The sequence below is a fragment of the Puma concolor genome, chromosome E1 (genome assembly GCF_028749965.1).
Source record: "Puma concolor isolate L17-30 chromosome E1, mPumCon1.1.hap2, whole genome shotgun sequence".
NCBI lineage: Eukaryota > Metazoa > Chordata > Mammalia > Carnivora > Felidae > Puma > Puma concolor.
Window position 1 is genome coordinate 15,183,746 of NC_141680.1, and position 13,322 is coordinate 15,197,067.

The 13,322-nt window shown below is 43.6% G+C and overlaps 1 protein-coding gene across 3 annotated transcripts in view; it reads left to right on the top strand.

Moving 5' to 3' along the window:
* SMG6 (SMG6 nonsense mediated mRNA decay factor) overlaps positions 1–13,322 on the top strand; it is a 230,829-nt gene that overhangs the window by 242 nt on the left and 217,265 nt on the right. Inside the window, exons 1-6 of one of the 3 annotated variants that reach the window (XM_086686330.1) lie at positions 46–200; positions 2,085–3,825; positions 4,331–4,523; positions 5,201–5,311; positions 8,496–8,602; positions 8,857–8,935. In XM_086686330.1, coding sequence (XP_086542456.1) covers positions 2,090–3,825; positions 4,331–4,523; positions 5,201–5,311; positions 8,496–8,602; positions 8,857–8,935 — 2,226 coding nt within the window. In that variant the 5' untranslated portion in view covers positions 46–200; positions 2,085–2,089. Of the gene's footprint in view, positions 1–45; positions 201–251; positions 801–2,084; positions 3,826–4,330; positions 4,524–5,200; positions 5,312–8,495; positions 8,603–8,856; positions 8,936–13,322 lie in introns of those variants that run through there. The other 2 variants (XM_086686331.1, XM_025916024.2) reach the window with 2 other exon arrangements.

Here is a 13,322-nt window from a genome sequence, read left to right on the forward strand (position 1 = left end):
CCTCTGCCTCCTCCCTGCTCTGTCCGCGGCGCTCCGGAGCCCCCGCCCCTTCCCCCGGCAGTGGGGGCGGGGGCCGAGGGCGGTCCCGTGGCCGCCCCACCATCCCGGAGGCCGGTGTGGAGTCCGGCTCCGCCAGCTCCGGCCCCTTTCGGGAGAGCTCGACCTGAGTTCCTGCCTCCGCCCCCTTTCTCACCGCGAAGGTGACTGTTCCCCAATGCCCCAGCCTTCTCAGACCAGTCTGGATTTCCCAGCCGTCAGGAGATGCGGAGAGGAGTGGGCGCTGGGGTCTGGTGGAGGCCCCAGGGTGTATCGTTCCTAGAGGAAATCATCTGCATGCCTGCCCTGTCATCTCTTTATAGTTGGAGAGAAGGAACTGGGGAAATCGAGGAGAAAGATGGGACAGCTTGGGACTTCCTTGTTGAACTTTTTCCCCCAAGGAAGGCTGCGCCGCTGGAGGGATCCAGGACCTCCAGTAGAGAGCTGACTCTACTCTGGTTTGCCCTTGGCATGTGTAGGAGCAGTTTTTATCAGAGAGAATGCCCATCTTGCAAATTAAAGTCTCCATCCATAATAGGAAAGCTCCAAGGAAGATTCTAGTATCTCATCTCTCGTTTGTTAGGCAGTGGAGTTGTGTTAGAGTTGTGCTTCTCATGCTTGTGGCCAGAGTCCGTGAAATTGGTTTTCGTTGGTCATCTGAATGGGATTATTCAGGTCGTTTTCTCCCTCTGCTCTGAAAAGTAGTAGTAGCTCTTCTCATTCCTCTTCCCCACCTCTCACCTAAGTTACAAAGGCTGCTGAGGGTGAGTTATTCTGGAGGTAAACCGCTTTACCTTTATCTGTACTTGATGAAGTAGTGTTTTAAACTTTTGAAAATACTGTAGCAATATCTTACACTTCAGGGGTTTTTGTTTCTTTCTGCTTTGTTATACCCATGAGATGAAATGCTGGAGGGTGTTCCCTATCCCTGTTATGGGCTTGTTTGCATTGATGTTTATAGAACAATATGGGGATTTTATGTAGCATTCTGTTTTGAGTCCTCTGTAATCTCACTAATTCCTGTCAGTTTCCCATTGAAAAGTTTAGTGTCTATTTGTAGTAATCTCTCCCCTTAATAGATAAAGTGACAGATACAAAAAATAGATACTTGCCTATCTGTCATTCATTAAGTTTTTGGAGCCTGGAGAGGAGTTTCTAAAGTCCTGTACTGTTATTCTTGAGTGCTGCAGACCTGGGTATTTTGCGAGCATGTGACAATACTTCCGTTATCCTCCAGAGGAAGCTCCTTTATGGAACTTTTTCCTTCTCATATTCCACATCATAGTAGCAGTTAGTCCCAGTATTCTAATGATGATAGTCTAAGCAGTATTTCCTTAGAATGACTGCTAGCTGCTGTTAGAGAGTTGGTAAGCATGAGTGCAGTTGAAGAATGTGAAAGGAACTGCTTCCTGTTTGCTTCAACAGGAGGTACATGTTTGGGCAATTGGTATCCTAAAAGAAGAGGATTGTCCTGGCCAAGTTCAGAGACTGGAGTTGCAAATTTTTTCTTCAGAGATGTCCAGAACTGTGGATTGTTATGCATACCCCTCTTTTTCTCCTTTCCCATAAACTACTCCTATGTTAAAAAGGACTTAGCCACCCTGGAAAAATGTTGGAGGCACTAGAAGAAAAGATTCAGATGGATCCAAGGGCTCCATAGCAGAGAACAGTCTGATGCTTAAATGATCAGAGATCTTTTATTCTGGCAGTGAGGTAGTTTGGGGTCTTGGGGATCTGGATATGACTTGGGTAACACAAAAGAGTATGATTTTTTTTTTTTTTCCTGTTTCCCTAACCCAAGTGTAGGTAGCTCCAACATAATGAAGTTCTTAGCCTTGCCAGTTGCTGGATAAATATTGTACATCTAGTAGAATTTCTGCTTCTTTAGAAATTTCCTTTCATGTCCACCAGTATTAACATTTTCATGTGTAATTCTTGCTAGGCTTTTCTGTTACTTGACCGGAATGACAGTGTTTTTTTTTCCCTTCCCTCCCCTTTTATTCTTTTCTTCTACCTGTTCCTCCCCAACACTCTCTCCAACATTGCAGAAAACATGAAGGAGCCCAGGCAGCGCAAAGATAACAGGCGCCCAGATCTGGAAATCTATAAGCCTGGTCTTTCCCGGCTAAGGAACAAACCTAAAATCAAGGAACCTTCTGGGAGTGATGAATTTAAGGATGAAATTGTTAATGACAGAGATTGTTCTGCTGTTGGAAATGGTACACAGCTCATTAAAGATGTCTGCAAGGAACTGGATAATCAACACCAAAATGGTCCTGTAGATCCAGAAAATACTCGGGCACAGGAGTCCTTTCCTAGGACTTCTGGACAAGAGGATCGAAGTCTAAGAATTATCAAGAGAACAAAGAAACCTGACATGCAGATCTACCAGCCTGGAAGGCGTTTGCAGACTGTTACCAAAGAATCAACTAGCAGGGTGGGTGAGGAAGAAATCCTCAACCAGGTAGAACAACTGAGAGTAGAAGAAGATGAATATAGGGGAAATGTGAAAGAGGAGGTTGTGAATAAACCAGATAAAGATGAGGCAGAAAAGAGCCTCAATGGTGACAGAGTAAGGGTTGCAAAGGGAGAAAAAGGAAGGAGGATTGAAAAGGGGGAGGGGGTAAAGAAAGTGAATGATGACCCGGCACAGGGGAAGCCAGGTTCTGCAAAGCGCTACTCCCGCTCAGACAAACGGAGGAACCGATACCGCACTTGCAGTACCAGCTCAGCTGGCAGCAACAACAGTGCTGAGGGGGCTGGCCTGACTGATAACGCGTGTCGTCGCCGCCGACAGGATCGGACCAAGGAGAGACCACGACTGAAGAAGCAAGTATCTATGTCCTCAACTGATTCTTTAGACGAGGACAGAATTGATGAGTCTGATGGACCCAGGAGGAGCTCGGAAAGGAAGAAACATTTAGAAAGAAGCTGGTCTGGCCGGGGGGAGGGAGAGCAGAAAAGCAACGGCAAAGAAAACCGAGGCACACTTCATGTCACTTTTGATGCAGAAACCATGAACAAAGATTCCCCCATGGTGAGATCATCCAGGGAGGATGTGGATAGGATAAAGCCTGACAAAGGCTTGAGCAGTGGGGGCAAAGGCTCTGAGAAGCAAGAGTCCAAAAACCTGAAGCAAGAACTTCGGGGTCGGGGACGAGGCATTCTGATTCTGCCTGCCCATACCACCCTATCTGTCAATTCAGTCGGTTCTCCAGAATCTGCACCTTTGGGACCTCGGCTTTTATTTGGGTCTGGTAGTAAGGGATCTCGGAGTTGGGGCCGAGGAGGCACCACTCGACGATTATGGGACCCAAACAATCCTGATCAGAAACCTGCTCTAAAGAGCCAGACGCCCCAGCTACATTTCTTGGACACTGATGATGAAGTTAGCCCTACTTCTTGGGGTGACTCCCGCCAGGCCCAAGCATCTTACTATAAGTTTCAAAACTCTGACAACCCCTATTATTACCCCCGGACACCAGGTCCTGCCTCCCAGTATCCTTATACAGGCTATAGCCCTCTGCAGTACCCAGTGGGCCCTACGAATGGTGTGTACCCTGGGCCTTACTACCCGGGCTACCCGACTCCAGCAGGACAGTATGTTTGTGGCCCTCTTCCTGCCAGCACCATGAGTCCTGAGGAGATGGAACAGCATATGAGGAACATGCAGCAGCAGGAGCTGCATAGGCTTCTCCGGGTGGCTGACAACCAGGAACTGCAGCTCAGCAACCTGCTCTCCAGGGACCGCATCAGTCCGGAGGGCCTGGAGAAGATGGCTCAGCTCAGGTATGGTGTGTTCCATCCCGGCTAGAGGGGAATGGAGATAAGCTGGAGGCATATGGGCTCCTGTGGCTGAGGAAGGTAGAAACTTTTTAGGCAGGTCACTGGGTGAGTTGTATATGGAAGGGGCAGTTTCTAGTCTTAGAGATGATTATGCTTCCCACTTTTTCTTTAAGAAAAAAAAAAAAATCTTTAAGAGAACCTGGAATCTGGAAATGGAAAAGGAAACTTTCCAGAATGCCAAGAAGTGAACAGCATATAACTTGTGGTGGAGATCTTATTTCAGCTGTTAAATTTAGGTAGAGGCATATGGGGAAAAACTACTTTCCTAGACATAACTGTCTTTAGAATGACATTCTGCTGCAGAGTGGAAAGTCAAATGAGTACTGTACCTGGTGGCATTTTGGATTTCCTGCCAAGGAAGGTGTTTAATTTGCAAGAAGCTCAACTCTTGGGTCTAGCCTTTCCTGTGGTGTATTTGGAGCTAGAAGTTGCATGTATTTTATTCCAGAGCTGAACTGCTGCAGCTATATGAGCGCTGTATCCTATTAGATATTGAGTTCTCTGATAATCAGAATGTGGATCAGATCCTGTGGAAGAATGCTTTCTATCAGGTGATTGAGAAGTTCAGGCAGCTTCTCAAGGATCCGAATGTTGAGAACCCAGAGCAGATTCGGAACAGACTTTTGGAGCTCTTGGATGAGGTAAACCATCATCTTTTTGCCCTCAGGATAAAGGCTTCAGCATTCTGTAGTTGTGATGGGTTTTTATCACCGGAAATATGATTTATGGCGGAACATTGACGAAATACTTTATGCTCTTTTCATGGGTTTAGGCCTACCCTACCCTGTTGCTTCCTTGGGATCATAACTAACTGGCAGTTGGAGTTAGTTCTGAGCTTGGAAATTTTCTGAATGTCTTGTTTGGAGGGCGGGTGGCTGTTGGGAGAGAAAGCGTGTGTGTGTGTTTCATATTTTTCAACGTTTATTTTTGGGACAGAGAGAGACAGAGCATGAACGGGGGAGGGGCAGAGAGAGAGGGAGACACAGAATCGGAAACAGGCTCCAGGCTCTGAGCCATCAGCCCAAAGCCCGACGCGGGGCTCGAACTCACGGACCACGAGATCGTGACCTGGCTGAAGTCGGACGCTTAACCGACTGCGCCACCCAGGCGCCCCTCATATTTTTAAAACCATGGAGGGCTTATGCTATGGATTTGTCTTGTGTTTAGTTGGTGACCAGTAAATACTGTGTGTGCCTCTATTTACATGGGATGATTGAACATTAGCAGAACTGTGGACAGGTTACCTAACCCAGTTCCTGGTGGGTAGATTGGATCAGAACAGCCTGATTCAGCTGTTTCTTGTTTTTTGTCTTTATAGGGTAGTGACTTCTTTGATAGTTTGCTTCAGAAGCTGCAGGTTACTTACAAGTTCAAACTGGAGGACTACATGGATGGTCTTGCCATTCGCAGCAAGCCATTACGCAAGACAGTAAGCCAGCTTCTATATCTTAAATTTATTCATCCATTTAGTAAGCATTTATCCAGTGTTAGTTATGTGCTAAGCACTGTGCTGGGTGTTGAGGGTACAGAATGAAAGATACAGTCCAACGGGGGAACAGACTGATTAAACCAACAATTCTAATGTAATAAGTACTAATGTAATGTTATATATACAGTGTTGAAGGGGCACAGAGTGGAGTGGCTCTAATTCAGACTCGTGGGGTCAAGGAAAACTTCTGCGAGACTGTCAAGTCTTTTTAAAATTTTTTTTTTTTCAACGTTTTTTTTATTTATTTTTGGGACAGAGAGAGACAGAGCATGAACGGGGGAGGGGCAGAGAGAGAGGGAGACACAGAATCGGAAACAGGCTCCAGGCTCCGAGCCATCAGCCCAGAGCCCGACACGGGGCTCGAACTCACGGAGCGCGAGATCGTGACCTGGCTGAAGTCGGACGCTTAACCGACTGCACCACCCAGGCGCCCCAAGACTGTCAAGTCTTGAAACATGACCGGGAGTGGAAGGGGCAGTACAAGGTACAGCAAGAGAGAATTAGGCCTTGTTAGAAAGTGCAAGAAGTTCAGTATGCTGGTTTTTGTAATGTGGAGTCGGGCTGTTGTAGAAGGTAAAGCAAATGAAGTAGAAAGGGATAGATCAAAGACTTTTGTATGCCATAGTGAAGAGTTTGGACTTCATTTTGGAAAGCGGTGAGGAACCATTGATTGAACTTCAGTAAATGGATTTCTTCTTAGAACCAGTCACTCTGGCAAATGGATGAGTTTGGGCAAGAATGGAGGTAGGAGAGTCAGGTTGTGGGCCTGAACTAAGGTAGAAGTAATGGAGGTGGAAAAGAGGAAACAAATTGGAAAGATCTAAGGGAAATATAATTAACTCGCTGGCAGATTTGATGTGAGTGATGAGACAGGAGGCATAAAGAGTGTAGATCATTTTCCAGTTTGTGGCCTAGGAGAGTGGCTGGGAAGGAAGAGGTTAATAGTTCAGTTTTGGCTGTGTTTAAGTGGGAAAACTTAAAAATGCACAAAGAAGTATTCTGGTCTGTTTGAAGCTCAGGAGAAAGAGCTAAGCATGTGATATAGATTCAGAAGTCATCAATGTATAAGTGATAGTTGAAGGAGAAGTTGGGATGCTGGGATATATTGGCCAGTCAGCCAGAGAATAGGGGCGGATCAAATTTCTAGGTGGTAGTGGATAAAATTGGTAAAGTGCTGTAGAGTCATTGAATGTTAAGATTACTAAAAGTGTCCATTGGATGACTTTATTACAATTTATTTTCGTTGGAGAGGATAGAAGCCAGAGTATAGTGAATAAGAGGTGGGACAGTAGATAACAACGAAGGGAGGAATATGGACCATTCTTTTAAGAATCTTGGCTGCAAAGGCAAGGAGGGAAGATAGTAGTTAAAGGAGAACACAGTGTCAAGAGAAGTTTGTCTTTAACCTGGAAGAGGCTTAAGCATATTTGTATATTGGGAGGAAAGAGCCAAAAGAAAGGAAGAGGTTAAAGATTCATTAGAGAAAGGCATATGAATTATGGAGCACAGACTTCCTCTTGTTTTTCTATTTCTTCTGATGATTGCGGTGTACAAACTCTGTCATTAATCAACAAGTATTTGTTGAGTTCTTCCTACATGCCATGTGCCTTTCTAGGCACACATGATTCATTGTGGAACAAGAAAGCCATGATCCCAGCTCCTGGAGTTTAGAGTTTGATTAGGGGTGAGTACGGATGTTGGATTAGTAATTGCAGATGCAGTGACTTCGGCAGAGGATGTATGGTGTGGGTCTAATGTAAAGGGGTTTAGAGGATCCTAGAAGACTGAGGAAGTTGCGCTTAAGCTGGGGCTGAAGACCTGGGTTGTTAGCCAGATGAAGGTGTATGTGAAGATGCTAGAACATTCTCTGGAGAGGAAGTAGTATATATGCAGGTCCTGAAGTGGGAAAGAGCATGGTGTGTTAGGAAAACTGAGAGAAGTCTAATCTGACTGAGGCCCAGAGAGAGGCGGGAAGTGGTGTTGAAGAGATGAACAGAAGCTCAATTGTCTGGGACTTCATCCTAAGGAGAGCCTTTGCTGGAATTTGGTCTCCCCCCCCACCCCCACCCCTGTTGAGATGGCAGAGTGCTACATTATGGAAACAGAATTGGTTTTTTTGGTGTTTTATCAGTTAACTACCGAGGGTTCTTGGTGTTCATTCATAGAATGTGCAGAATAGTGAGGACTCTGAAGGTATGTGACATGTAGTGGTATGTAACTTTGCTGAGGCACGCATTTGTTATGTATTAGGAGGCTGATGTGCTGCAGCTAGTTATTGAGCTCGTGGATGAGCCTTGCTAAGGCATCAGAATCTACCTCTTCTTGAAGCTTTGTTCTTTACTTGTGATGTGTTAATTTCTTGTGTGTGGTGAAGCGGAGTGGAATTGTATGTTACAAAGTGATGCTCCTTAGGTTTTTTGGTTGGACATATGTCTTGGGATTGAGAAAACTCTTGTTTTCTCACTGAGTGACAGATTCCAAGCCCATTAGTGAGAAAACATACACGGAGAGGGAGAGAGAACTACAACTATGTTGTAGGTGTTTGGTAAAGGCTAACTATATTATTAGTTCTAGGGGATATTACTGTTTTTTGCAAAGTGAGTGTAAGGCAGTAACACAGTACAGTGATACTAATAGTTTGAGGAGAGAGAGACTATAATGATGACAGGAAAATAAAAGAATAAATAGTTATCTTACTATTTGTATATCACTTTATAATTTATGGAGTATTTAACACTTATTCTCTCCACTTACCCTGTGGAATATGTATTTCTACATTCAGATGAAGAAACTTGAGTCCTCCAAACAGTCCCAAAGACCTATGTAAAATCATACAACTCTGACATAGGTTTCCTGACTCCTAGTTTCAAAATGTTTTCTTCTTTTTACTTGGGACTTGAAATAAGAATGACACCCTCTTGTTTCTGCCATTCTTTCTCATTAAATTTTGCATCATGTTGTTGGCTGTTTTTTAGTAGCCAAGTTTAGACTGAAAATTTTTACTTTGTTCAGGACTACTAGTGCCTTATTAATGCTGCTCTTGTCACTTTGATCCCATCCCTGTCCTTTGGGGTTGAAGTTACAGTTTCTTGGGTACACTACTAACTGATCATTTTTTCTGAAGGTAAAATATGCTTTGATCAGTGCCCAGCGATGTATGATTTGCCAAGGAGATATCGCTAGGTATCGGGAACAAGCCAATGACACAGCAAACTACGGGAAAGCACGCAGGTACTTTTGCCTCTTGTTCATTGCTTCTCTTTCCTTGTGGCGTTAGGCTAAGCCCTATTAAGAGCAATGGGCCACCTGAGCTGCCTCCCATATGGAAGTCCTACAGTTGTCCCTATTGGTCTCTGTTACCAGGCTTTACCACTCCAGCGTTACATCTAACACTCCAGCTATGTCTTAAGCAGTAAGGGCTGTCAAGTGATGAAATGGAAAGAGTTGATGTGGAGCTAGCATTTTTCACTGTTTTTCTATTCCAGTTGGTACCTAAAGGCCCAGCATATTGCTCCCAAGAATGGGCGCCCCTATAACCAGTTGGCTCTGCTGGCAGTGTACACGGTAAGCAATCTTATGGACAGGGGAAGTGTTTCCAGGCAGTATCTTAGAAAGAATGGATTTTGATAGTATCAGCTCCTGGAGCTGGAATTCATCTGAACACTAAACCCAAAGAATATCCTTTGCTGCCTCCCATCCTCACCTTCCTTTTGTTCCTCTCAGAGGTAAGTTGTCAGTGATCCTTACTTCGGTTGAATCTGTACTTGATCCACTTTCATCGCCCTTCAGTTCCTAAGGGAGTGCTCATGCCCCAGCCAAACACCACTCTTTGTTTTTGACCAAGGCTTCTGCTCTGAATCTTAATCTTGTTGCTTCCCTTCCCTGTCCTGTTGAATGAGGTTACTCATTTCTAGAAGGAAAATAAGAATCCTTTTCACTTTTCCTTAAAGTCCTCACCTATCCTTAAGTAGTCAGATCCTTCTTTTCCGCAGATATTCCTCTTAGTTTTCCACCTAAGGAGCCCCCTTAGCAGAAGCACTTAGTTCCAAATTGTATCTTCCTAGATCTTACCAGACTTCTCTAAATGTACCTCTAACAGAGAGTCTTGGGAGCTGATAATGGCCCCTAGTAAGGAAGCTGAATTGAAGGGGGGGAAGGTCAGTGGTAGGTATCAAAGATTTAAGTGTAAAGTAGCTAACATGTCATTTAGCAGGTAGCGTTTTCATAATTTTGTAAAATTCATTGCCCAAATAAACAATGTTTGAATTAAAAAATTTTTTTTTGAATTAAAAATTTTTATTCCCCTTTACTCTACAAAAGATTCCAAAAAATTCCTACTATTTAATTATGGATTGAAATTATTGATTAAATAACGTGGTTTACAGATACACTTCCTTCAAAATCTATTGAATATCTTCACTCACTTTTTATTGTCTTTAGTACATTAACAGTATTGTGCAACCATCAACTCTGTCTAGTTCCAAGACATTTTCTTCACCCCAAAAGGAAACCCCATACCCATTACTCTCCATTCCTTCCACTTCTCAGCCTCTGGCAATCATTAGTTTATTTCTGTCTCAGGATCTATCTATTGAATGTTTCATGTAAATGGAATCATAGTATGTGACCTTTTATATCTGGCTTCTTTCATTTACCATAAAGTTTTTGAGGTTCATTTATGTTGTAGGATGTCTCAGCACTTCACTTGTATGGCCAAGTAATACTCTCATTGCATCGATATACCATACTTATTCATTAGTTGATGGACGTTTTGGTTGTTTTCAACTTTCATCTTTTGTGAATAGTGCTTTGTCAAGTACAGGTATTTGTTTGAATATCTGTTTTCAGTTCTTTTGAGTCTGTACCTAGGAATGGAGGAGCACCTGGGTGCCTTAGTCAGTTAAGCGTGTGACTGTTGGTTTCGGCTCAGGTCATGATCTCATGGTTCATGGGTTCGAGCCCCATGTTGAGCTGACAGTGCAGAGCCTGCTTGGGATTCTCTCTTTCTCCCTTTCCTTCTGCTCTTCCCCTGCCCATGTGCTCGCTCTCTCTCTCTCTTTCCCACTCTCTAAAAAAACAAAAAAACAAAACAAAACAAAAAAACAAAGAAACAAGCTAGGAGTGGAATTGCTGGGTTGTATGGTAATTCTGTGTTTAACTTTTTTTTTTTTTAATTTTTTTTTAACGTTTTATTTATTTTTGAGACAGAGAGAGACAGAGCATGAATGGGGGAGGGGCAGAGAGAGAGGGAGACACAGAATCGGAAACAGGCTCCAGGCTCTGAGCCATCAGCCCAGAGCCCGATGCGGGACTCGAACTCATGGACCGCGAGATCGTGATCTGAGCTGAAGTCGGACGCTTAACCGACTGAGCCACCCAGGCGCCCCTGTGTTTAACTTTTTTTTTTCAACGTTTATTTATTTTTGGGACAGAGAGAGACAGAGCATGAACGGGGGAGGGGCAGAGAGAGAGGGAGACACAGAATCGGAAACAGGCTCTAGGCTCTGAGCCATCAGCCCAGAGCCTGACGCGGGGCTCGAACTCACGGACCGCGAGATCGTGACCTGGCTGAAGTCGGACGCTTAACTGACTGCGCCACCCAGGCGCCCCTGTGTTTAACTTTTTAAGGGACCACCAAACTTCTTCATAGAGGCTGCACCATTTTACATTCCCACCAGCAATGTACAAGGGTTCCAGTTCCTCCACGTTCTCACCAACATTTGTTATTTTTCATTTTTTTGATTATGACCAGCCTAGTGAGTGTGAAGGGATATCTCTTTAATATTTTTTTTCTTATTTTTTAAATTTTTTGGTCAGTTTTAGGTTTGTAGAGAAGTAAGCAGAAAGTACAGAGTTCCTATATATTCCCTCAACTCTCCTCTCCTCCATTTTCCCAGTCATTAACATCTTGCATTAGTATAATACATTTGTTTGTAATTGATGAGACAGCACTGATACGTTATCACTAACTAAAGTCCATAGTGTACATTAGGTTTCACTTTTATATTTTGTGTACATTTTGTGGATTTGAACAAATCTGTAATGACATGTATCCATCATTGTAGTGTCATACAGAGTAAGTTCACTGTCCTAAAAATACCCTGTGTTCCACCTTCCACCCGTTCATCCCCCCTCACTCCCTGAACCTCTAGCAATCTTAATTTTTACTGTCTCTGTAGTTTTGCTTTTTCTTGAATGTCATATAGTTGGAACCATACAGTATGTAGACTTTTCAGCTTTGCCTCTTTCACTTGGTAATATGCATTTAGGTTTATTTTTGTGGCTTGATAGCTCTTTTCTTTTTATTGTTGAGTAATAGTACTCCATTGTATGGATGTACCGCAGTTGGTTTATCCATTCCCCTATGGAAAGACATCTTGGTTGCTTACGAGTTTTGGCAATTATGAATAAAAATGCTATAAATATTTGTGTGCAGGGCTTTGTGTGTACATAAGTTTTCATTTCATTTGAGTAAATACCAAAGGGTGTGATTGCTGGATTGTATGGTAAGAGCGGATGTAGTTTTGGAAGAAACTGCCAAATTGTCTTCTGAAGTGGCTGTGCCATTTTGCATTCCCGCTGGCCGTGGGTGAGAGTTCCCGTTGCTCTGCATCCTCATAAGCATTTAGTGTTATCAGTGTTTTGGATTTTGGTCATTCTGATGGGTGTGTAGTGTTATCTCATTTTACTTTGCAGTTCCCTAATGATATATGATGTGAGCATCTTTTCGTATGCTTATTTGCCATCTGTGTGCATCTTCTTTGTGAGGTGTGTTGATCTTTTGCCCATTTTTAAATTGGGTTGTTTTTTTTCTTACTGTTAAGTTTTAAGAGTATATTTTCGGGGTGACTGGGTGGCTCAGTCGGTTGAGCGTCTGACTTCAGCCCAGGTCATGATCCCGTGCTTTGTGGGTTCAAGCCCCGCGTTGGGCTCTGTGCTGACAGGCTCAGAGCCTGGAGCCTGCTTTGGATTCTGTGTCTCCCTCTCTCTCTCCCCCTCCCCCACTCTATCTCCCAAAAATAAATAAATATTAAAAAAATTATTTAAAGAGTATATTTTGAATTTTTTTTTAATTTTTCTTTTTTTTTTTTTTTTTTTTTTTTACATTTATTTATTTTTGAGAAACAGAGTGAGACAAAGCATGAGCAGGGGAGGGGCAGAGAGAGAAGGAGACACAGAATCTGAAGCAGGCTCCAGGCTCTGAGCAACTGGTCAGCACAGAGCCTGATGCAGGGCTCGAACCCACAAACTGTGAGGTCATGACCTGAGCCGAAGACCTGCTCAACCGACTGAGACACACAGGCACCCCTATTTTGAAATTTTTTTAATGTTTATTTATTCTTGAGAAAGAGAGGCAGAGCGTGAGTTGGGGAGGGGCAGAGAGAGAGGGAGACACAGAATCCAAAGCAGGCTCCAGGCTCTGAGCTGTCAGCACAGAGCCTGATGCCGGGCTCGAACTCATGAACCAAAAGATCATCACCTGAGCCCAAGTCAGATGCTTAACCAACTGAGCCACCCAGGCGCCCCCAAGAGTATATTTTGAATACCACTCTTTTATCAGATACGTGTTTTGCGAATGTTTTCTCTGTGTGTGGTTTATCTTTTCATTTTCTTTCTTTTTATTTTTTAATTAAAAAAATTTTTTTTAAGTTTATTTATTTATTTTTGAGAGAGAGACGGGGAGAGTGAGCGGGGGAGGGACAGAGAGAGAGAGAGAAAGAGAGAGAGAGCGAGAAAGAATCCCAAGCAGGCTCTGCACTGTCAGCATGGAGCCTGACATGGGGCTTGAACTCACAAACCATGAGATCATGACTTGAGCTGAAACCAAGAGCTGGACGCTTAACTGACTGAGCCACCCAGGTGCCCCATATCTTTTCATTTTCTCAGCACAGAATAAGATTTTTAATTTTAATGAAATCCATCTTATCAACTTTTTCTTTTGTGGATTGTG